The sequence below is a fragment of the Equus quagga genome, chromosome 1 (assembly GCF_021613505.1).
Source record: "Equus quagga isolate Etosha38 chromosome 1, UCLA_HA_Equagga_1.0, whole genome shotgun sequence".
Lineage (NCBI taxonomy): Eukaryota > Metazoa > Chordata > Mammalia > Perissodactyla > Equidae > Equus > Equus quagga.
Window position 1 is genome coordinate 116,357,862 of NC_060267.1, and position 23,631 is coordinate 116,381,492.

The 23,631-nt window shown below is 39.8% G+C and overlaps 1 protein-coding gene across 1 annotated transcript in view; it reads right to left on the minus strand.

Annotated features, from left to right (window-relative positions):
* The window catches only part of GXYLT2 (glucoside xylosyltransferase 2), an 84,945-nt gene that overhangs the window by 36,552 nt on the left and 24,762 nt on the right, over positions 1–23,631 (minus strand). The window contains exon 4 of the mRNA XM_046684669.1: positions 18,513–18,644. Within this exon, the coding sequence (XP_046540625.1) occupies positions 18,513–18,644 (132 nt within the window). The remainder of the gene's footprint in view (positions 1–18,512; positions 18,645–23,631) is intronic.

A 23,631-nucleotide genomic window follows, 5' to 3' on the forward strand; every position in this document is an offset into this window, starting at 1 on the left:
GCTGTCTCAGATCTTCCATCTGCTTCCATCCCTTTTGGCTCGCTTCCTCCTGTTATCAGGTGTTGCAATCCCAGCCAGCAAGTACACACTATCTCTCCTTGTTGGCTGGAGACATCCTGTTCGCCATGGCAACTGTCATTTCCAGCAGAGTCTAGTTTCTCAGGCAGGTGGTGCCTCCCTAGAGGATGTGTTCTCTGCTTGGGAGTTGCTAGAAACAGGATCATTGGGTCACAAGGAACTGGAGCTCTTCACTCAAATTGGACTAGGTTTCAAAGAATGTTTTCCCTTTCCTTACATTTGAGAATCAAATCCAACCAACGGTTAGTGAGTGTATACTGGGTTCAAGTCTGGGCACTTTTATAAGTGTTATACCTTCAAATTCTCTTTACAACCCTTTGAAGCACTTGTTAAAGCCCTTTTTATAAGTCGTCCATGAATCCATCCATCTTTTCTTCCTTCCACTCACCCATCCATCCAGATAGTTCTACACAGCGCCTTCTGTTAACATGTGCCACGCATGACTCTAGGAACTGGAGAGCAAAGATATTTCCCCTGATAGGGCTTACATGCTAATGAGAGGAGCCAAAAAGTAAAACAAGTAAGTGAATTAAATAGTGCTCTAACTTTGGAGATAGTAGGATAGGGGAAAAATAAAGTGAGGGAGGGGAGCAATTTTAAATACAACAGCCTCACAAAACAGGGAGGTCTGAGCAAAAGCATATGTACTATTTTTATATCCTTTTAACAGTTGAAGGATGAAAGGTTCAGGGGAATTTTCCAAAGGAGGTATTTTGGGACACTTTGGGGATATTTTCTATAAGTACAGGAGAAAACTCTGGCCCCAGGATCTGCAGGTAGGGCAGAATGACTACACCACCGGAGAAAACTGGGCTCTAACTCCGTCTCTAGGATTTAGCTCCGGTACATGATTTGACTTCCCTAACTTCAGTTCCCTCATTGTTAAAAGGGTACAAATCAGCGTATTCCTCAGACAGTTGTAAAGAATGAATAAATCAGAACCCTAACGATCCTGGCGTGTGTTACGTGCAGCAAACATGGTGTGGTCTTTGGCCACCAACCATATGTTCCTCTTCTTTCACTGGTATGTCCTGAAGACATGTTTTAAAGCCCCATTTCTCAAACTATTTTCAACTCTACCTCATTGTAAGAAATGCACTACCATCACAATTCTAGCATATGCACACATAAATATATAAAAAAGAAACAAAAATTCCAAAAAAATATTTGTCCTTACTACATGCAATGCATGTCCATTATTCTATTCTATTCTACTCTAACTTTTTAAAAAGCTGTTTATAATCCACTAAATTGATTTCCAGAGTGACAAGTGGGTAATTTTCCACAATTTGAGAAACACAAGGGTCAAACTGTTAACAAAGGCTTGACAAATAATTAAATCTAGATAGAAAGACACATGGACAAATAAAAAATGTCCTCAGTAGCCCCTACCACATTGCCCACTCTCACAGCAAACAACCAATTCCAATTCTTGAAAGTGATTCTTTGAGTATGTATCTCTATGTCTCTAAATAACATGCTAAAAGAAAAATTTATTCTTTGAACTCACAGCACTTCTGGCACTAAATGTGTGGGAACTTTTTCCACCAACCAGTTTTCTAACACTCCAGACACCAACTTGGTATCTCGCAATTCAATTACGACTCTAACTACCTGAGTTAGTGCAGACCCCACAGGTTAAGGTCCCAGTCCCACAAGACTGTCCCCGACTTCAGATGCCAATTAAGTAGTAGGTCCCCCAGTTACCCACATTTCTGTCTTACTTGGCTACAAATTGGGGGTTCCCATGATCCCTTCCTCAGGTTCGATGATTTGCTATAACAGCTTATAGAACTCAAGGAAACACTTACTTTTATGAGTTTATTATAAAGGATATAATAAAGGATACAGATGAACAGCCAGATGAAGAGGTGCATAGGGTGAGGTCGAGAAGAGTCCCGAGCAAAGAAGCTTCTGTCCCTGTGAAGTTTGGAGTGTGCCCCCTCCCAGCACATGGATGTGTTCTCCAGTTTTCTGATTTGCTCCACTCAGGATGCTGTGCTGCTGTCATCTCTCTTCCCCTGAAACTCTTTTTATGCCTTTTTTGTGCGATTCCCGGCCCCCTCGATCCCACATCTTCATCTTTCTTGATGTGCTCCTTCCTTTTGGTGGAGCACATTATTCAGTTGCTCTTCGAGAGAGAAGACTCAGAGGAGGTAAATCTTTTGAAACTGAGCACATCTGAAAATGTCTTGATTCTCCCCATATGCTTGATTTCTAATTTGGCTGGTATGGAACTCCAGGTTGGAAATAATGTTGCCTCTGAATTTTAAAGGCATTGCTCCAATATTTGAGCACTTCCACCACTGCTGTTGAGAAGTTTGAAGCCCTTCTGATTTTTGATGCTTTGGACATGAATTTTTCCTCCCCTATTGGCCCCTAATAGGATCTTCTTTTTCTCCCTATTGTTCTGAAAATTCAAGTCCTTTGTTCCATTTGCTCTAGTCTGCTGTTGATCCCCTCTATGAATATTTCAGGTCAGTTACGGCATTCTCCAGCTCTGTGATTTCTGTTTGGTACTTTCTTATATTTTCTAGCTCTTTGTTGAAACTCTAACTTTGTCCATGCATTGTTCTCCTGACCTTGGTGAGCATCTTTACGATCACTACTTTGGACTCTTTATCAAGTAAATCACTTATCTTGGTTTCATTAAGGTTTGTTTCCTGGAGTTTTATTTTCTTTTGTTTGGAACATACTCCTCTGTTTTTTCATTTTCCTTGACTTTCTGTGTTGGTTTCTGCACATTAGATAAGACAGCCACTTCTAGTCTAGACGGAGGGGTCTTGTGTAGGAGATGAACCACGTCAATCAGCCTGGTCCAAGTTCTAGGTTGTCTCTCAAACCTTTGTGATTATCCAAGGCACCTTCTTCATTCTCAGTGGCTCCCAGCAGTTGAGGGTGTGCCAAGATTCATTTTGATGTGGGTGACATGGGTATTTTCTCGTTTGCCCAAGAGGTAGGAATTAGCTAGTTCCTGGATTTCGTTTAGAGGGAACTGCTCCATGTGCAGCTGTAGATTCAGTGTGTCCATGCGGGGAGGTGAATTCAGGAGGCTCCTATGCTGCCATCTTGGACCAGAATCCTGAAAGTTCAAGCCAATCTGCCTGATGTTGTGCGTCTTTTTTCCATCTAATATGATAGTCTTTTGGCAGGTTTCCCCAGTCTGGGAATTTATGTCCTCTTGTTTTGGGAAATTTCCTCGAATTAATTTCTCTGTTGATTTCTTACCTTTTATGTTCCCTGTTCTCTGTTTTCAGAGCTACCAGGGTTCAGATGTTGGACCCATCCTCAAACTTTCTGATCATTTCACTGCTATTCTCCATCTCATTGGTTTTTTTGTTTTTTACTCTACTTCCAGAACAATTGCCTCAACTTTTTCTTCCAGTTCTTCTATTGAGTTATTCTTTTCTGCTACCACGTTCCAAATTTATAAAAGTTTTTATCTTCTAAATGTTTCATTTTGTAGAATCCTATGCTGCTTCATGCAATCTCTTCTTTTATTTCTCTCTGGATTTCCATGAATATTTAAGAGCAGTTTGGAAGTATGTGAAGGAAACTTGTCAGCTGTGTGTTTCAGTGTAGGAAGCTCTGGGTGGGCCACCTTGACGGGGAACCCCCTGATGTCAGTGTCCTCAAATCCCCACAAATATGTCTTCCAAATCTCAGGCTGGAAGGCATAGTTTTCCTTGCAAGGTTCTGGAAGCTATGTGGGAGAAAGGGTCTGGTGTCTCCGCATTCATATGTAAGTTTTCGATTAAACCTCGTGTGTCAACATGATGCCCTCAACTGTACCTGGATTTCTATAGGCTGGAGACATTCTGTTTTACCTTCTCTAAAAACCAAACTTCCAAACTTTTGCTGAGGGAGGAGAGAAGCAGAATCCCAGTTACATGGTGTAAAACAGGCAACTAGGGGTCTAACTGCTTCTCAAAGAGACTTGCAACCAAACTGCTTGATTTTAGGCTTATCTTCATTGTTGCTTCCAGACACAACTGGTGCTACCAATTCGGTGGCCTTTGGGGGTTGTGTCAGGTAAACCATTTGCTTCTGAGCCTTCTCCAGTGCTGGTTAAAGATACAGAGGTCTCAAGTGGACTAAGTTGGCTACCACCACTCAAACTTTGTTTCGAGCTTTAATTGCCTCCTCTCCTATTCTTTTTGTCCTAGAATAGAAAGTTTGGGCTCTTTTAAAAAATCAATGATCAATTTTAGCATAGTTTTGGGAAAGAATAAATATAGATGCAAACATTTTGCTTGCCATCTCTAATCAGACACAAGCCTAGTTGGCTAAACTTCTCTTCCATATTGAGAGCCCATAATGTCCTTTGAATCAAATCCTTTTCTGATTAACTCAGCCTGAGTCAATTATGATTGCCTGTAACCAAAGAATTATGTTACACTAGGTAATCAAAAATATTAGTAATGATTCTTATAATATGCTTCATAACAAACATGGTGATTCCAGAACACTAGGATAGTAATCATGCTGGGGCCAAAAAGACAATCCCCATAATGTGTTTGATGTCATCATAGGAGTGTTCTCTGCTGGGGCACGTTATAATTGTTCTGTGTTGGTTATGACTTGGCCGACTAGACTGAAAAAATGTTTGTCGCTACTAACCAAGATAAAGTCCTTTTGGGAAAGTAGCTAATGATCCCAGTGGTTTCATGCTACATTTCCGTCTTCATAGGAACAGCAATAATAGTAAAAATAGCAGCTAACACTCATTAGGTGCCAGGCACTGTTCTTACAGGTGTTAAATGTATTAACTAATTTAAATGTTACAACACTTTGAGTTGGTAAATTCTTATTCCTCTTCTACAGATGAGTAAATTGAAGCAAAGAAAAGTTACTTCCCCAGGTTACAAAGTAGTTAGTGGTAGAAGAAAGACGTGAACATATTTGGGTTACCTCCACAGCCTGTGGTCTTAACAACCACACCATACTGCCTCTATATATCTCAAATTAATTTCTATCTCCATTCAATGCTTCCTAATACTGTGGCCATCAAGTTTCCTAAAGGTCCCACTGTTTAAATATATTCTTCTCCTTTAAAAGGGCCTCTCTGAAGGCCCGAGAAGAGATGTTATGGAAGGATTTATTCCTAACTCAGACTGTTTGGCTTCCTCAGCATATCTTCCTCCATCTTCTGAGAAGAGCAATCTCTCTCCTACAGAAAAACCAAATCCATGTGGTTCAGATGCAGTTAGCCCCTGTCACCCGTGGGAGAGAACGTGACTAAAGTTGGGCCAATCAGAGTATCCTGTCTTCCTGGTATGACGATCATTCAGGGACGAACACATGAATCACACTGAGCCGGTCACGATACACCCCAGGATTTTTATGACAGGGTTATTAGGTACCATGCTTTTACATTTTCTTATAACAGCTTTACTGAACTATAATTTACATATCATACAATTCACCCATTTATAGTGAACAATTCAATGGTTTTCAGTATATTTACCGAGTTGTGCAACCATCACCACAATCTAATTTTAGAACATTTTCAGCACCTCAAAAAGAAATTCTGTACCCATTAGCAGTCACTCCCCATTTTCCCCAACCTGATAGGCCCTAGGCAACACTAATCTACTCTCTATCCCTATAAATAGATTTGCCTATTTGGGACACTTCATATAAATGGAGTCATACAATACGTGTTCTTTGGTGAATGGCGCCTTTCACGTAGCATGTTTTCAAAGCACACCCATGTTGTAGCATGTATCAGGACTTCATTTCTGTTTACTGCCAAATATTATTCCATTGTATTAATAGACTACGGTTTATTTATCCAGTCAACAGTTGATGGACATTTGGGTTGTTTCTATCTTTTGGCTCATAAATAATGTTGCTATGAATATCTGTGTACATGTTTTCATTTCTCTCTATTATCTAGGAGTAGAATTGCTGGGTCATATGGTAACTCTTTCTTTAACCTTTCGGGGAAATGGCAGACTGTTTTCCAAAACAGCTGCACCATTTTACATTCCTACCAGCAATACATAATGGTTCCAATTTTTCCACACCCTTGCCAACACTTGTTATTACGTCTTTTTGATTATCGCTATCCTAGTGGTGTGAAGTAACATCTTGATGTGTTTTTGATTGCATTTCCCTGATGACTAAAGATGTCAAGCATCTTTTCAGATGTGTATTGCCCATTTTTATACCTTCTTTGGAAACATGTCTATTAAGATCCTTTGCCCATTTTTAACTGAGCTACTTGTCTTTTTATTATTGAGTTGTAAGAGTTCTTTATATATTCTAGATACAAGTACCTTATCAGATATGTGATATGTAAATGTTTTTTCCCATTCTGTGGATGTCTTTTCACTTTCTTGATGGTGTTGTTTGAAGTACAAGTTTTCAGTTTTGATCTAGTCCAAATTATCTAGTTTTTCTTTTGTTGCTTGTGCTTTTGGTATCATATCTAAGAAACTATTGTCTAATTCAAGGTCATGAAGATTTACTCCCATATTTTCTTCTAAGACTTTTATATTTTTAGCTTTTATATTTAGGTCTTTGATTCATTTGAATTAATTTTCTTATATGGCATGAGGTAGGGAATACAACTTCATTCTTTTGCGTGTGGATATCCAATTGTCCCAACGCCATTTATCGAAAAGATTACTCTTTCCCCATCGAGTTGCCTTAGCATCCTTGTCTAAAATAAATGGACTGTAAATATGAGAGTTTATTTCTGGACTCTTAGTTCTCTTCCATTGATCTATATGTCCACCCTTATGACAGTACTATATCGGCTCGGTTACTGTACCTTTGTAGTAAATTTTGAAATGAGGAAGTGAGAGTCTTCTAACTTTGTTCTCCTTTTTTAAGATTGTTTTGGATATTCTAGGTCCCTTAAATTTTTCTTTCTTTTTTTAAAGACTTCACTTTTTAAAGCATTTTTAGGTTCACAATAAAAGTGAGAGGAAGGCACAGATAGTTCCCACATAGCTCCTACCTCCACACATGCATAGTCTCCCCCCATTGTCAACATCACTCACCAGAATGCTACATTTGTTACCAAAGGTGAACCTACATTGGCACATCATAATCACCTGAGGCCCACAGTTTATATTAGGGATTATTCTTGGTATTGTACATTCTATGGGTTTGGACAAATGTATAATGACATGCATCCATCACTATAATATCATACAGAGTATCACCACTGCCCTAAAAATCCTCTGTGCACTGCCTATTCATCCCTCCCCAGCAGACGCTTTTTATTGTTTCCATAATTTTGCCTTTTCGAATGTCATATAGTTGAAATTATACAGTATGCAGCCTTTTCAGATGGGCTTCTTTCACTTAGTAATATGCATTTAAGGTTCCTCCATGACTTTTTATGGCTTGACAGCTCATTTCTTTTTAGCACAGAATACTCTATTGTCTGAATGTACCATGGTTTATTTATCCATTTACCTACTGAAGGACATCTTGGTTGCTTCCAAGTTTTCACAATTATGAATAAAGCTGCTATAAACATCTGAGTGCAGGTTACTGTGCAGACCTAAATTTTCAGCTACTTTGGGTAAATATCAAGCAGTGTGATTGCTGGGTCGTATGGTATGGGTATGATTAGTTTTGTAAAAAATCACCAAACTGTCTTCCTAAGTGGCTATACCATTTTGCATTCCCATCGGCAATGTATAAGAGTTTCTATCGATCCACATTCTCATCAGCATTTGGTGTTGTTGGTGTTTCAGATTTTGGCCATTCTAACAGGTGTGTAGTGGTAACTTACTATTTTAATCTGCATTTCCCTAATGACATATGATGTGGAGCATCTTTTTTTATTTTTTAAGATTTTTTTTTCCTTTTTCTCCCCAAAGCCCCCCTGTACATAGCTGTATATTCTTCGTTGTGGGTCCTTCTAGTTGCGGCATGTGGGACGCCGCCTCAGTGTGGTTTGATGAGCAGTACTATGTCCGTGCCCAGGATTCGAACCAACGAAACACTGGGCAGCCTGCAGCGGAGCGTGCGAACTTAACCACTCGGCCACGGGGCCAGCCCGATGTGGGGCATCTTTTAACATGCTTATTTGTCATCTGTATAGTTTCCTTGATGGGGTATCTATTGAGGTCTTTGGCCCATTTTTAAATCAGGTTGTTTGTTTTCATTTTGAGTTTTAAGAGTTCTTTGTACATTTTGGATAACAGTCCTTTATCAGAGGTATCTTTTACAAATATTTTCTCCCAGTCTGTAGTTTGTTTTCTCATTCTCTTGATATTGTCTTTCACAGAGCAGAAGTTTTTAATTATAGTGAAATCCAGCTTATCAATTCTTTCTTTCATGGATCATGTCTTAGGTTTGTGTTAAAAAGCCATTACCATACCCAAGGTCATCTAGGTTTTCTCCTGTGTTATCTTCTGGACTTTTATAGTTTTCCATCTTACATTTCAGCATATGATCCATTTTGAGTTAATTTTTGTGAAGTGGGTAAGGTCTGTGTCTACATTCATTATTATGTATGTGGATCTCCAGCTGTTCTGGCATCATTTGTTGATGAGACTCTCTTTGTTCCATTGTATTGTCTTTGCTCCTTTGTCAAAGATCAGTTGACTATGTTTATGGGGGTCTATTTCTGGGCTCTCTAACCTGTTCCATTGATCTATTTGTCTATTCTTTCACCAAGACCACTCTGTCTCGATTACCAGAGCTTTACAGTAAGTCTTGAAGTTGGATTGTGTCAGTCCTCCAACGTTGTCCTTCTCCTTCAATACTGTGTGGGTTATTCTAAGTTTTTTTTGCCTCTCCATTGCCAAACTTTAGAATCAGTTTGTCCATATCCACAAAATAACTTGCTGGGGTTTTGACTGGGATTGCATTGAATCTATAGATCAACTTGGGAAGAAGTGACATCTTGACAATATTGAGTCTTCCTATCCACGAACATGGAATATCTCTCCATTTATTTAGGGGGTTGGATTTTGTCAAATGTTCTTTCTGCATCTATTGCTATAATCATGGGATTTTTCTCTTTTATCCTGTTGATGTGATGGATTACATTAATTGATTTTTTAATGTTGAACCAGCCTTGCATACCTAGGATAAATCCCACTTGGTCATGGAATATAATTCTTTTTATGCTTTTTGGATTTGATTTGCTAATATTTTGCTAAAATATTTTGATAAGGGACTGGCCCCGTGGCTGAGTGGTTAAGTTCGCCTGCTCCACTGCAGGTGGCCCAGGGTTTCATTGGTTCGAATCCTGGGCGTGGACATGGCACTGCTCATCAAACCACACTGAGGCGGTGTCCCACATGCCACAACTAGAAGGACCCATAATGAAGAGTATACAACTATGTACCGGGGGGCTTTGGGGAGAAAAAGGAAAAAAAAAATCTTAAAAAAAAATATTTTGCTAATATTTTACATCTATGATCATGAGAGATATTGTTCTCTAGTTTTCTTTTCTTATAACGTCTTTGTCTGGTTTTGGTATTAGGTATTGCTGCCCCATAGAATGAGTTAGGAGGTATTCCCTCTTCTTTTATCCTCTAAAAGAGATTGTGGAGAATTGGTATAACTTCTTCCCCCCTTCAATGTTTGATAGAAATCACCAGCAAACCTGTCTAGGCCTGGTGCTTTCTGTTTGGAAGGTTATAAATTATTGATTCAATTTCTTTAATAGATATAGGCCTATTCAGATGATCTATTTCTTTTTGTGTGGGTTTTGACAGATTGCATCTTTCAAGGAATTGGTCCATTTCATTTAGGTTACCAGATCTGCAGTCATAGAGTTGTTTATAGTATTTTAAAAACTATACTTTTAATGTCCATTAAAAAGAATCTGTAGTGATGTCTCCTCTTTCCTTTCTGATATTACTAATTTGTGTCCTTCCTCTTTTTTCTTAGTTAGCCTGGCTACAGGCTCATTGATTTTATAGTCCCTTGAATTTCCAGATGAATTTTAGGAACAACTTGTCAATTTCTACAAAGAAGACAGCTGGGATTTTGACAAGGAGTGTACTGAATATGTATTTTGGGGGGACTGTTGCCATCTTAACAATATTAAGTCTCTCAATCCATGAACATGAGGCGTCTTTCTGTTTATTCAGCTCTTCTTTAATTTCTTTCAACACCCATTGTAATTTTCAGAGTACAAGTCTTGCACTTGTTTTGTTAAAACTTATTCTTAAGTATTCTATTATTTTTATGTTATTGTAAATGGAATTGATTTCTTAATTTTATTTTTGGATCGTTCATTGTGACTGTTTAGAAATACAATTGCTTTTACGTCTTGATCTTGTATCTTGCAACCTTATTGAACTTGTTTATTAGTTCTAATCACTTTTTAAATGTATTCCTTAGGATTTTCTTTATATAAGATGATGTCATCTGAAAACAGACACAGCTTTACCTCTTTCTTTCAAATCGTAATTTATTTCATTTCATTTTCTTGCCTAATTGTCCTGACTAGAACCTCCAGTACAATGTTGGATAGAAATTGTAAGAGCAGATATCTTTATCTTTTTCCTGATCTTAGAGGGAAAGTAATCAGTCTTTTACCACTAAGTACAATGTTAGTTGTGGGGGTTCTGTAGATCTTTCATCAGGTTAAGTTCCCTTCTACCTAGTTTGCTGCATGTTTTTATCACAAAAGGGTATTAGATTTTGTCAAATTTTTTCTGCATCTACTGAGATGACCATGTGGTTTTCATTCTTTATTCTATTTATATACTATATTACATTAACTGATTTTCAGATGCTAACCCAACTTTGCATTTCTGGGATAAATCCCTCTTGGTAGTGGTATATAATACTTTTTTGAGTTGCTTGATTCTATTTGCTAGTACTTGTTGAGGATTTTTCCATTTACATTCATAAGTAATTCGTCTGTAGCTTTCTTTTCTTGTGATGTCATTGTCTGGTTTTGGTATCAGGTTAATACCTGGCCTCATGGAATGAGTTGGAAAATGTTCCTGCTCTTTTGTTTTTTTTGAAAGAGATTGAGAAGAATTGGTATTAATTCTTTAAATGTTTGGTAGAATTCACCAAGGAAGTTATCTAGTCCTGAGCTTTTCTTTATGAGTTTTTTTTTTTAAATTACTAATTCAAATTTGTCCAATTCATCCAAGTTATCTAATTTATTAGCATATAGTTATTTATTGTTTTATAATTCTTTTTTTGGTGAAGAAGATTGGTCCTGAGCTAACATCTATTGCCAATCCTCCTCTTTTTGCTTGAGGAAGATTGTTGCTGAGCTAACATCTGTGCCAATCTTTTTCTATTTTGTATGTGGGATGCTGCCACAACATGGCTTGATGAGCAGTGCACAGGTCCACACCCAGGATCCAAACACGTGAACCCTGGGCCACCAAAGCAGAACACAGAAAATTAACCACTATGCCACCGGGCTGGCCCTTATAATTCTTTTTTTTTTTTTTTTTAATTTTTTTTTAAAGATTTTATTTTTTTCCTTTTTCTCCCCAAAGCCCCCTGGTACATAGTTGTATATTCTTTGTTGTGGGTCCTTCTAGTTGTGGCATGTGGGATGCTGCCTCAGCGTGGTTTGATGAGCAGTGCCATGTCCGCGCCCAGGATTCGAACCAACGAAACACTGGGCCGCCTGCAGCAGAGCGCGCGAACTTAACCACTCGGCCACGGGGCCAGCCCCCTTATAATTCTTTTTATATCAGTAATGTTAGTAGTCATGTCCCCTCTTTCATTCCTGATTTTAGTAATTTGTGTCTTCTATCTTTTCTTCTTGCTCCTTCTAGCTATAGGTTTGTCTATTTTGTCAATCAACTTTGACAAAATTGAAAGAATCAACTTTCAGTTTTGTTGTTATCTTTTATTGTTGTTCTATTGTCTATTTCATTAATTTTTATTTTAATCTTTATTATTCTCTTCCTTCTGCTTGCTTGGATTTAGTTTGCTCTTCTTTTTAAAGCGTCTTAAGGTAGAAGGTTAAGTTATTGATTCAAAATCTTTCTTCATTTGTAATGTGGCAATTCACAACTATAAATTTCAATCTAAGTACTGCCTTAGCTGCCTCCCATAAGTTTTGGTATGTTGTGTCTTCAACTTTTCATTCATCTCAAAGTATTTTTTTTTTCTTTTTGTGAGGAAGATTGGCCCTGAGGTAACATCTGTTGCCAATCTTCTTTTTGCTTGAGGAAGACTGTCACTGAGCTAACATCTGTGCCAATCTTCCTCTATTTTATGTGGAATGCCACCACAATATGGCTTGACCAGCGGTGCTAGGTCCACACCTGGGATCTGAACCTGTGAACCCCAGGCTGCTGAAGCAGAGCATGTGAACTTAACCACCCTGCCACTGGGCCAGCCCTTCACAGTATTTTCTAATTTTCTTTGTAATGTCTTCTTTGACCCATTGGTTATTTAGGAGTGTATTGTTTAATTTCCATATATGTGTGAACTTCCCAAATTTCTTTGTTATTTGACTTCTAATTTCATTCCACTGGGGTCAGAGAACATACTTTATACGACTTCAATCCTTCCAAGTTTATTGAGGATTACTTTATGGTCTAACATATGATCTATCCTGGAGAATGTTCCCTAAGCACTCAGAAGAATCTGTGAGGGGCCGGCCCTGTGGCCAAGTGGTTAAGTTCCTGCGCTCCACTTCGGTGGCCCAGGGTTTTGATGGTTTGGATCCTGTGCATGGACATAGCACGGCTCACCAGGCCATGCTGAGGCGGTGTCCCACACAGCACAACTAGGAGGACCTACAACTAGAATATACAACTATGTCCTGGGGTGGGGGGGGCGGTTGGGAAGAAGAACAAGGAAAAAAAAAAAGATTGGCAACAGATGTTAGCTCAGGTGACAATCTTGAAAAAAGAAGAAGAAGAAGGTGTGTTCTGCTGCTGTTGGGTGGAGTGTTCTGTTTTTTGGTCCAGCTGGTTTACAGTGTTGTTCGTCTTCTATTTCCTTGTTGAGGTTCTGCCTAGTACTTAATCCATTAATGCAGGTGTGGCATTGAAGTCTCCCACTATTATTGGTGGATTGCCTATTTCTCCCTCCAATTCTGTTAGCTTTTGCTTCATGTATTTTGGGACTCTGTTGTTAGATGCATATATGTTTATAATTGTTATATCTTCTGTGTGGATTAACACTTTCAGCATTACAAAATGTGCCTGTTTTTCTTTAGTAATGTTTTTTTTTCCCAACTCTATTTTGGTGGAAAAATTTGTTAAGTTAAAATGCTATGTTAGAAAATATTCGCTCAATGCAAAAGAAAGCAGTAAGGGAAGACTAGAGGAACAGAAAAGACATGACAATATAATATATATATATATATATATATTTTAGGATGTTTTAGATAATATTCTGTGGCAACTCTGGATACTGATCCTCTCCTCCTGCCCCCTCCCCAGCTTGCAGGGCTTGTTGATGTTATTTGCTTGTTTATTTGTTATAGCATCTTGACTGGACTATTTTAGTTAAGTCCATTCACCCGCTGTGTGAAGCCTATGATGTTCCTCAGTGTCTGCAGCCTTGGGCATGTCCACAGTCACCCTGGGATGACAACGGTTTTATCAGGGCTCTCTGTGACTGACTCTTTGACTCTTTCTCTAATCTTTCTCTTAAGCTGTCTGTCTCTGTTGGCATTACATACACCAAGCTATTAGCCTCTACTAATTGCCAGCTGATTGCTCTATTGTCTTTGACAACGGCCTGGGGCATAAATTGCTCTGCAGTCTGACCCAATTAAATTCAGCCCCATTTGCAGGGTAGTTCTCCAGGCCAGTCTTTGGACTTTGTTCTGACACCATGAGGGTATTTTTTATCTGTCGCTTTTCCTGGTTCTCCCTTGTAAACTAATTGGCCTATAGTTTAGCTTGTTGTTGTCATGAAGCTACCGCGTGCTCTTAGCTAAGGGAGTCCCTGAACCCTGGCCACATTTGCCTGGAATTCAAGCTCTGCAACCCTTAGCTGGCGGAGGTGAGAAATGCTGATGGCCTGCCCCTCCCAAGGAAGCACCATATCCCTCAAATGGGAGCTGTGGGGAGAGGATCCCTGTGCTCTTGATGAACAGCCTGGAGTTGAGTTTCCGTCATGCTAGGCTAGAAGGAGAGAGGGAGTGGGAAGGAAGTCATGGTTCAAATGTCACAGATTCTTGCTCCTTCTTACTGAGTTTTAGTAGATTTTCTTGAATAAGAAGTCTGTGTCTTTGTTTGCTTAGGCCTTTAGGACAATTTCCAAAGGCTCTAGATAATTGTTTTAAAAATAATCTCCACCAGTTACGTTTGTTTCACTGGGGAGCAATTCCGTAGAGTTCTCTTGTCATCATTTCAGATGTCGCCACCCTGCCATGCTCTTTTCTACTGCAGTAGCTAAGCTTCTAGAATTTGGATCTCTGGCTGCTTCAAGTCATCATCATGCTCATGGGGTGAGCCTTGCAAGGGACTGACGGAGAGCTAAACAGACCCCTGGTGACAGACGGGAGCCCCTGGATCTAGCTGTGCTTGGGATTAGCCCTATCATTTGGACTTTGCAGTCATATAAGCCAATAACTTTCCTTCTTTACCTAGCTAGTTGGAGTTGAGTTTCTCTCCCACACAACCAAGAGGTGTTAACTAACATCCTGAATGTCAAACCTTTAATAACGTGTGAGCAAATGATAAGTACTGTGGAAAGCTGGTTCAACAAAATTGTTATATAGGGTCATTTCATGTCATCTTTTTAGTAGCTAATCTCATCCCAATAATTTATAGCCTCTTGGTGCTTGATGAAATATACAGACATCATTTATGGTGATTCTAACTGACATTCCTCTTAATAAGATTTTTAATATATTCCTAGTCACCTGTCAATATTTGTTGATATTAAAAGGGTTATTTCCAAGGGAGCCTCAGTGTTAATTACTAATGCTGAGGTATAATATTAATAATAATACAGAGGTTTGACCTTAATTATAAAAAGTTGTCCAAGTCAAGTAAACCTCCCTTTTCCATTAGCCTATGGCAAACTCATTAGAACATCTCTAGTAAGCACACAGTTTTCCAAATAGTGGACCCACTTACAGACCTCTTTAACAAACCATGTGTGAAAAAAGGGAAGATTTCATGTGTTGCCCTTGATGTGATACAGAAAATCCAGGGAATGTAAGAATTTTGTTTATTTGACGTGGTACTCCTCTGAAATATTACAGAATGGGACAACTTTGTTGGAAATACAGAGTCTGAAAACTCTCAGGACAAATTTACAGGTCGAGGCTGGAAGCAATTTTATCTTGTCTCTCTTCATAAAATTCTTCCCTAACATCTTCCTTGAATGTGGATGCTTATAGCAACTGATGGGGGCGAGAAAGACATCAGACATTAATATAATCTCGGAACTTATTAAAACTTGGTTAAAAAAAGTTTTTTTAAATTTCTCCCTGGGTGAGGCCTGGAGACTGCCTTAACCTACCTCACGTTACCGTATGAGGTCCCGCTTGCCAATAAAGTTTCTGAAGATTCTGCAATCCAGTGATCTCTGTCACGGTTTAACTACCTCTAGGGTCCCCAGAGAAGCACAATTATTGAGGAGACAGGTCCTTGTAATCAGACAGGCACAGCATGTAACAAAACGTATAGATCCATTATAAAATCCCACTAATTCCTATTAAATGGGGGCGAGGTGATGTGAATTCATGAAACTCAATTATTCTTACAGAAGTAAAGGCTTCCTCGCCTTTGCTAAAAAGGGCAAAGTCCTCCAGGATCAATTTCAATACAGATTTGATTTATTTGCAATTGGCATATTGTTTTAAATACTTTAAGCTTCTGAATTACCTGAAAGCAGTATGCGTCTTGCAGAGCTTAATCAAACCATCTGCAGTTTAGTTTGCACTAATAATGGTCCTGTTTTTAGGACCATTATTCACAGAAATAGAAAAGTAAATATCCACTGACTTTTAGGACTTCATAAATCTTGAATTGGTAGGATGTGAATTCCACTAATTGTAGTTGAGAATCTAATAGGCTTGAGTTGCAAAGCCTTGTGCTCTGATCTTATTCTGATAGTAAAATCTTACCAGAGAAAGAGTTTCTTCTACAGGTTTCAGGTAGATGACAGCCCCTTAGAAAATCGGTAAGACTGTGGTCCTCAGTCAATTGACCGACTACTTGCTGGAATGCTTGCATTTTAGGATCTCCATCTTCTCTGTGTGCATCAGCAGCATACCTGATTTGGTTTTATAGAGATGAATTTCAAGGAAAACATCACCTAGACTTTACTTCAAATTATCCTGAGGATCCATACGTCTTACTGATGCAGAAAAATGCCACGTTCATAATCTACTGTTTTGATACACAACTCAGAGAAGGTAAATGTCCTGTCAACCACAATCTCTCCTTATTATTTTCAAGGAGGCCCGGTTTCCATTATCAAAAGCAGATAAGGGATGCCAGCACTCATTTGTCATTCAAAATGGAATACTTACTTAGTTGGAATGAATGAAAACCATCATGGTGGGTTTGTTTTTTAACGGCGGCAATAAAGTCACAATTCAAGGTCAGGGAAAATTCAAATGTGCTTCCACTGGGTTGCTAACATTTTTTGGATAGGTTAGAGAGACAATTTTCCAACAGGAATCATGGCTATTTAATACTTCTTTTCCCCTAAAGTGGAGACAGGAAGCAAAAACCTGACTTTTTTTTTTTCTCATTTTCACAAATGGTAATTAGTTTTTACATCAGCAACCTAGAGATTTGAGTGCCAATTTGAGGCAGTCTTTGCTTACCTCCATTTCCATGTAATTAATTTCATCTCACAACATGTATAAAGGTGTGTGGCATGTGAGAAACGGGTGCTTTAATGGGTTAGCAAGCTTGTGCAGCAGATCAGGGCCACCAGTGCATCCAGGCCTTGCTCTTCTCACAGGTTCTGTGTAGGAAATGCTAAAAGTGCCACTCGCCATTTAGGGTTTCAGACCAACAGATGGTAAGACTTCCCTGTATGGATGTCTCCCAGGTACCTCAAAATTAAAACATCACCCAAATTAAACTCTTCTTCTCCCTTACCAAAACTGGTCTTCCTCCATCTCTAAATAGCATCAGCAACCATTTAGGTTGAACCAAAACAAACTGTCTTTTGTGTAGGTCATAAATAGCTGGATAACGGCAATTTCAAACCGGTCATGCTTAATAGTTGTTCAGGTCAGAAAACTGGGTGAAATCCTTGTTACCTCACTTGCCTTCAACTCTTACAAGCAGCCAATCATGAGGACTGGTACATTCTATTTCTCAGGCAGGTTCCGAATCCATCCCTAAGGCACCCTCCATAGCCCAAGTTATTATTAACTGGCCTCAGCAATTCCACTGTCCGCACTGTAATGAACCAGTGTGTCCTCTTTAAAACACAAGTAGTCAGCTCATCCCACTTCCATGCTGGAAATCAACCAATGGCATCTCTGCCTGTAACCCAAAGACCAGACACTTCAACATGGCTTACAGCGCCTGCAAACGCCAGCTTCGATCCCACCTCACTCTATTTTTCTGGTTACTGTATCTTTTTTTATTTTCTCAAGCACACTCCTTCCCAACTCAGGGCCTTTGTACACACCGTTCCATCTTCCTGAAACCCTTTTCTCTGTCATTATCCCTGAGCCCTTGTCACTCAGTGACCCCTACTTCTTCATCCACGCCTCAGCATAAATGCCGTGCCTCAAGAGAACATCTTACGGCCTCTCCCAGACCAGAGGGCAACCTCACGTTACACACATCCACGAGACCGTTCTCCACCTCAGCACGGATCACACTTCTAGCTGCCTATTCAATGCCCGGCTGGATTCACACTCAAAGGGGGCGAGACCGCGGCTGTCTTGTTCACTGCCATCTCACCATCACCAAGCCAGGGCCTGGCACCTAACGAACACTCAGTGCAATTCACAATTCAAAGTTGCCGTCTTGGCTCAATGACAGTCTCAGTTTTGATATATCGTCAGTGGTTTTTCTATTTAGAATTTTTAAAAAGGAAAGAAAAACATTCAATTTAAAAATTCAAAACTGAAAGCCTGACCCAGAATTCTGGACCTTTTCTGAATTATCCCCTGGCACGGCTCCATCTAGTAGTAGTTACTGTTTTAAGTGAAATAATAATAATCAAAGCTCCCATTTATTAAGGGCCAACTATGTGCCAAGCCTGTGGAAGAAACCGGTATTTAGAGAAGTTGGGGGGTCTCCTGAGGTTCACAGCTACCAAAGGGTGGAGCCACAGTCACAAAGACCTATAACCCAAGACATGCTTTGGATGCTCTCGGTCCCTCAATCTTTGGGAAAGAGAACTTCTCCAACATAGGTCTCTCTCTATACACCCTGCAGACTAAGACCATCACCTACAGAACCTAAGAGAAACACATTTTCAGCTGTTAGTAAGATGTCTCTATAAACACACTCCAGTTAATTTCACCACATTTCCAAGAGCAGTTCTCTCCGAAGCAGCATCTTATTAAAAGCAGGTGTTCCTACCGGAAGAAAGAGTCTTTGGGCAGCACAGGGTTTGAATAATTTCTTCCATTCCTGAGGGTTGCCAACTGAAAATGTGATGGGGTAGATCCTGTGCTCAAACTTCTTTGTATAGGAGTCAGGCCACTGTCGCAACTGGAAAACACGGAAGGCAAGGGGATGGCGATTAGACCTCCGAATCGTGGAAAACCACCAAAGCTTCAGAACGGTCAAGTGGAAATCACTCAGGCAACTTATATAGCAAGTCTAACTTCATCACTGAATGAATGCAAGACCACTGCTAGGATTTCAAGAAATAGCGTCCAGAGTTGGTGAGGATGGGAAATTGGTACATAAATACTGCAAGTGGAGTATAAATTTGAACAAATTTCCAAGAGAGCGATTTGGAAATTGGTAACATCAAACCCAAAAGACAGAGGTACAAGGACTTTCACCAAAACCTAGTTTTTAATTAAAAAAAAAAGAGAGAGAGAAAAAACCAAATGCCCAATAATAGAGAATTGGGAAAATTAATTATGGTAGAAGTATACAATAAACTAAGGCACAGTTAGAATAAGGTAGACCAGTATGTGCCGGCATGGAAAAACAGTTATGATACATAGTTAGGTTTTAGAAAAAGCAAAGTGCAAAAAAATATTTATAATATAGTTCTGTCTTATAGGGAAAAATATAGGCATATATATTTTACATGACAGAAAGGTCTAGACGAGTATGAACCAAACTGCTAAAAGTGGGCACCTGTGGAGGTGGTGGTTTTGCTTTCTAAGTTTACATTTCTGTACTCTTTAGAATTTTTACAGTGAGTATATATCCCTTTCTCTGCATATGTTAATTTTATAGCTAAATTATTTAATAGACTTTATTTTTTAGAGCAGTTTTATGTTTACAGAAAAACTTAGCAGAAGTACAGAGACTTTCCATATATCCTGTTCCCTTCCCTCCTCACCAGAGCTTCCCCTGTTATTAACATCTTGCACAGTGCAGTACGTTTGTTACCACTGAACCAATATCCATACATTATTAAGTAAAGTCCATAGTTTACATCAGAGTTCATTCTTTGTGTTGTATAATTTTACAAGTTTTGATAAATGCACGATGTCCTGTATCTACCATTATAGTATCATACAGAATAGTTTCACTAACCTAAAAATCCCCTCTGCTCCACCTGTTCGTCCATCACTTCCTCCCCCATCCAAACTCCTGGCAACCATTCATCTTTTTACTGTCTCTTAGTTTTGCCTTTTCCAGAATGTCACGTAGTTGGAATCATAGTGTATATAGCTTTTTCATATTGGCTTCTTTCACTTAGCAATATACATTTAAGGTTCCCTTATGTCTTCTTGTGGCTTGATAGTTTATTTACTTTTTATCATTGAATAATATTCCATTGTCTGGATGTACCACAGTTTATTTATCCACTCACCTACTGAGGTACATCTTGGTTGCTTCCAGTTTTGGGTGATTACAAATAAAACTGCTATAAACATTCACGCGCAAGTTTTTGTGTGGACAATTTTTCAGTTCATTTGGGTAAATAGCAAGAAACATTTAGCTTTCTAAGAAACTACCAATCCACCTTCCAAAGTGGCTGAACCGTTTTGCATTCCCACCAGCAATGAGTGAGAGTTCCTGTTGCTCCACTTTCTCATCAGCATTTGGTGGTGTCAGTATTGTGGATTTTAGCCATTTAAGAGATGTGTGGTGGTATCTCGTTTTAGTTTGCAGTTCCCTAATGACATATGATGTTGAGTAGTCTTTCATAGCTTACTTGCCATCTGTGTATCTTCTTAATTTTTTGAGTTAATGCCTTCCCATTGCCATAATAATTCTACTTCTAAGAATTTACCCGAAGGACAACTTCCAAAAGTGCGCATATGTTTATTACAAGGGTGTTTGTTATAGTGTTGTTTGTAATGGTGAAAGATGGGAAACAACCTAAACATGAGATTGGTTAAATAAGCTCTGGGGTATGTCTACACAGCAGAATACTATGCAGCCACTGGTGACAATGTCATGGAATGAGGGTCAGCAAACTACGGTTGTGCGTGGGCCCAATTCAGCCTGCTAAAAATAACACACAAGCCAAGAACGGTTAGACATTTTTAAACAGTTGAAAAAAATAAAAACACGAGTAATATTTTGCAACACATGAAAATCACACGAACTTGAATTTCAGTCTCCAGAAATAAAAGTTTCATTAGAACACAGCCACACCCATTTGTTCACATATTTCTATGGCTGTTCTTATGATAAAGAGCAGAGTTGAGTAGCTGCAAGACCATACAGCCTGCAAAGCCTGAAACAGCTACTATCTGGCCTTTTACAGAAAAAGTTGGTTGATCCTGTTTTGGAAGAAATTGATAATATAAGTGTCAGTGATACAAAGAGAATATAAACTATGATCCCACTTCTGATGTTGAAATGAAAAGGAATGGAAATAAAGACACCAGAATTGTCCTTCCTGAGCATTAGTATCATGGTTGATATTTTTCATTTATGATTTTATGACTTTTTTTCACAATGTACATATATTGCTTATATAGTCACATAAAAATTTGTGAAAAAACATACCACTGGGAAGGCTTTAAATTTGCAGTTTTGAGATGGATGTTTGGGAGAGAAATCTCAGAGTGAGAAAGAGTAGGAGTAAGAGTCAAAGTATTTGACAACTGATTTCCCAAGGGCACTGAGCAATCAGAATCCCCATCAGGCACAAACACCCAGTACAGCTGCACAGACACATCAGAACCGACACTGGGCACAAACATTCAGTGCAACAGGACCAACCAGTCAGAACGCACACTGGGCACGAATACCCAGGACAAGTGTGCCACTGCACAAGAGCCCAAAATCAGCCCGGGAAGTTAGAACGGGAGGGTCCTCAGGTCTAACAGTTTCCTTGACTCTTTGATTTTTAGCACCCTATCTTCTAGAAGGGTTTATCTACACTTGCCAATCTATATCTTTTAACTGGAATGTTCAGGCCAGTTACATTTGTTACTATGCATATATTTGAGTAGTATACTGACTCCAGCCACTGGAAGTTCCTCTTGGCACCTCTTCCCATGGCAAAGTTAAACATACACATACACACACACACACCCACACACACAGAGGATGTTGCTGCCCCACCGGCCCCATCTATCACCAGAATTGATTGGTGGCCATCCCCTCTTCTGTGTCCCACTATTTGCCAATTCTGAGTCTGGGGCAGGAGCACAGATTAGCAAAACCTAAAGCAGATGTCTGATCCTGAGCTGCCTGGAGAGGCTGGGAAATCAACCAGCTGGCCTTTTCTGCTTCTATATTGGGAGATGACAAAAATAAATGAAACTTTAAGGTATTAAATATCTACAATGTGGATGGTAAATACCATCAGACACATTGTCCTTAAGCAGCTTTAAAAAACATTCTACTTAAATATAACAGAACTCGCCTGCAATGCAGCTTCCAGAGGAATCATGATGACAATTAGCATTTTGTTTTGTTTTGCTTTTACCCTGAGGTATGTAGCCGTGGGCTTACCAGGAAGTTATCACAAGAAATTATGGATATTCCCATAATGCCTCAGTGTCAGAACTGACAGCCTTGAGAAGGTTGCATAACCCGCCTCTCACACCAGCATCTCCTGTGGCTGAGCAGACACCAACAGCTGCTATCTCCTACTTCAGGGCTAACACAGTGCCCAACATATAGGAGCTGTTCCAAAGAATCTTTGTGGAATGGGAGAATAAACAGATTACCTGGTTCAGCCCCACAATGACACTCTGCAATAAGCAGAGTGAGAATCATTTGCCCCTTTTGTGTATCCACTAAAGTTTTTGCTTAGCTCTTGACACAGATGAAGAAACTGGCTCTTGGAGAAGTTCTGTGACTTATGTAAGAGCCAATGTTTTAAATCTAAACCCGCATCATAATCCCAGCATGGACAAGAAAGGGGTGACACCACATGCCCTGCCTAGCTTTTCACTCTCTAATATAATCTCTTCTGTTGGTTGAGTTTCACTGGTCTAACAAAGACCTGAGGAAATGAGCCATCAAAGGGGTAAAGTCATCAGGGCAATTCAAGCATCTGCAATGATCTTCCCATACGATTTAGCTCCTGATTTATGATGTCCCAATTACCGTGGCTCATAACAAATTACCCCAGAACTTAGTAGTATAAAATAACTGTTTATTATGCTCCTAGATTCCATGGATCAGGAATGCAGACAAGGCACACAAGGGACAGCTTGACTCTGCTCCATGATGTCTGGGTCTCAGCTGGAGGCCTTGAAGGCCAGAAGCTGGATCATTGAAGGCGCATTCACGCACATGTCTGGCCGTTGAGGCTAGCTCCTGTCTGTGTGGGCCTCTCCATGTGGTCTCTCCATAAGGGCTAGTTTGGGCTTCCTCACTGCATGTTGGCCGGGTTCCAGGGGCAGGAATCCCAAGAAAGAGCCAGACAGAAGCTGTATCCTTCCTATGACCTAGCCTCAGATGTCACAGGACATTTGGCACATTCTATTTTATATATACACACACATTACCCCAAAACTTAGTAGCTTAAAACCAAAAACATTTATTATCCCATATAGGTTCTTAGGGTCAGGAACGTGCGAGCTGGGTTGTTCTGGCTCAGGGCTTCTCATCAGGTTGCAGCCCAACTACTGGCTGGGGCCACAGTCATGTGCAGGCTTGCTGGGCTGGAGGGTCTGTCTCCAAGCTCACTCACCCGAGGGTCAGCAAGAGGCCTTTGCTCCTTCACACGCAGGCCTCTCCAAGGGCAGCTCTGACATGGCAGCTGGCTGCCCCCAGAGCAAGTGACCCACGAGAGAGAGAGAGAGGGAGAGAGCAATCAAGATGGAAGGTACAGCGCCTGTTCAAACCTCACCTCTGAAGGGACACAGCAGCATCTCTTCCCTATGTAATTGGTCACACAGAGCAACCCTGGGACAGTGTAGGAGGGAAGCACACAGGGTGTGCATAATAGGCCTTGGGGGCCCTGGGGGCCTCTTTGGAAAATACAATCTGCCACACATGTGTAGTTACATATACACATCTTCCTCCCCCTTCTCTTTTCTAAAAATTTTGTTCTGCTCCATCTTCATGCCCTAGCTTCTAGTATACTGTAGGTACTCAA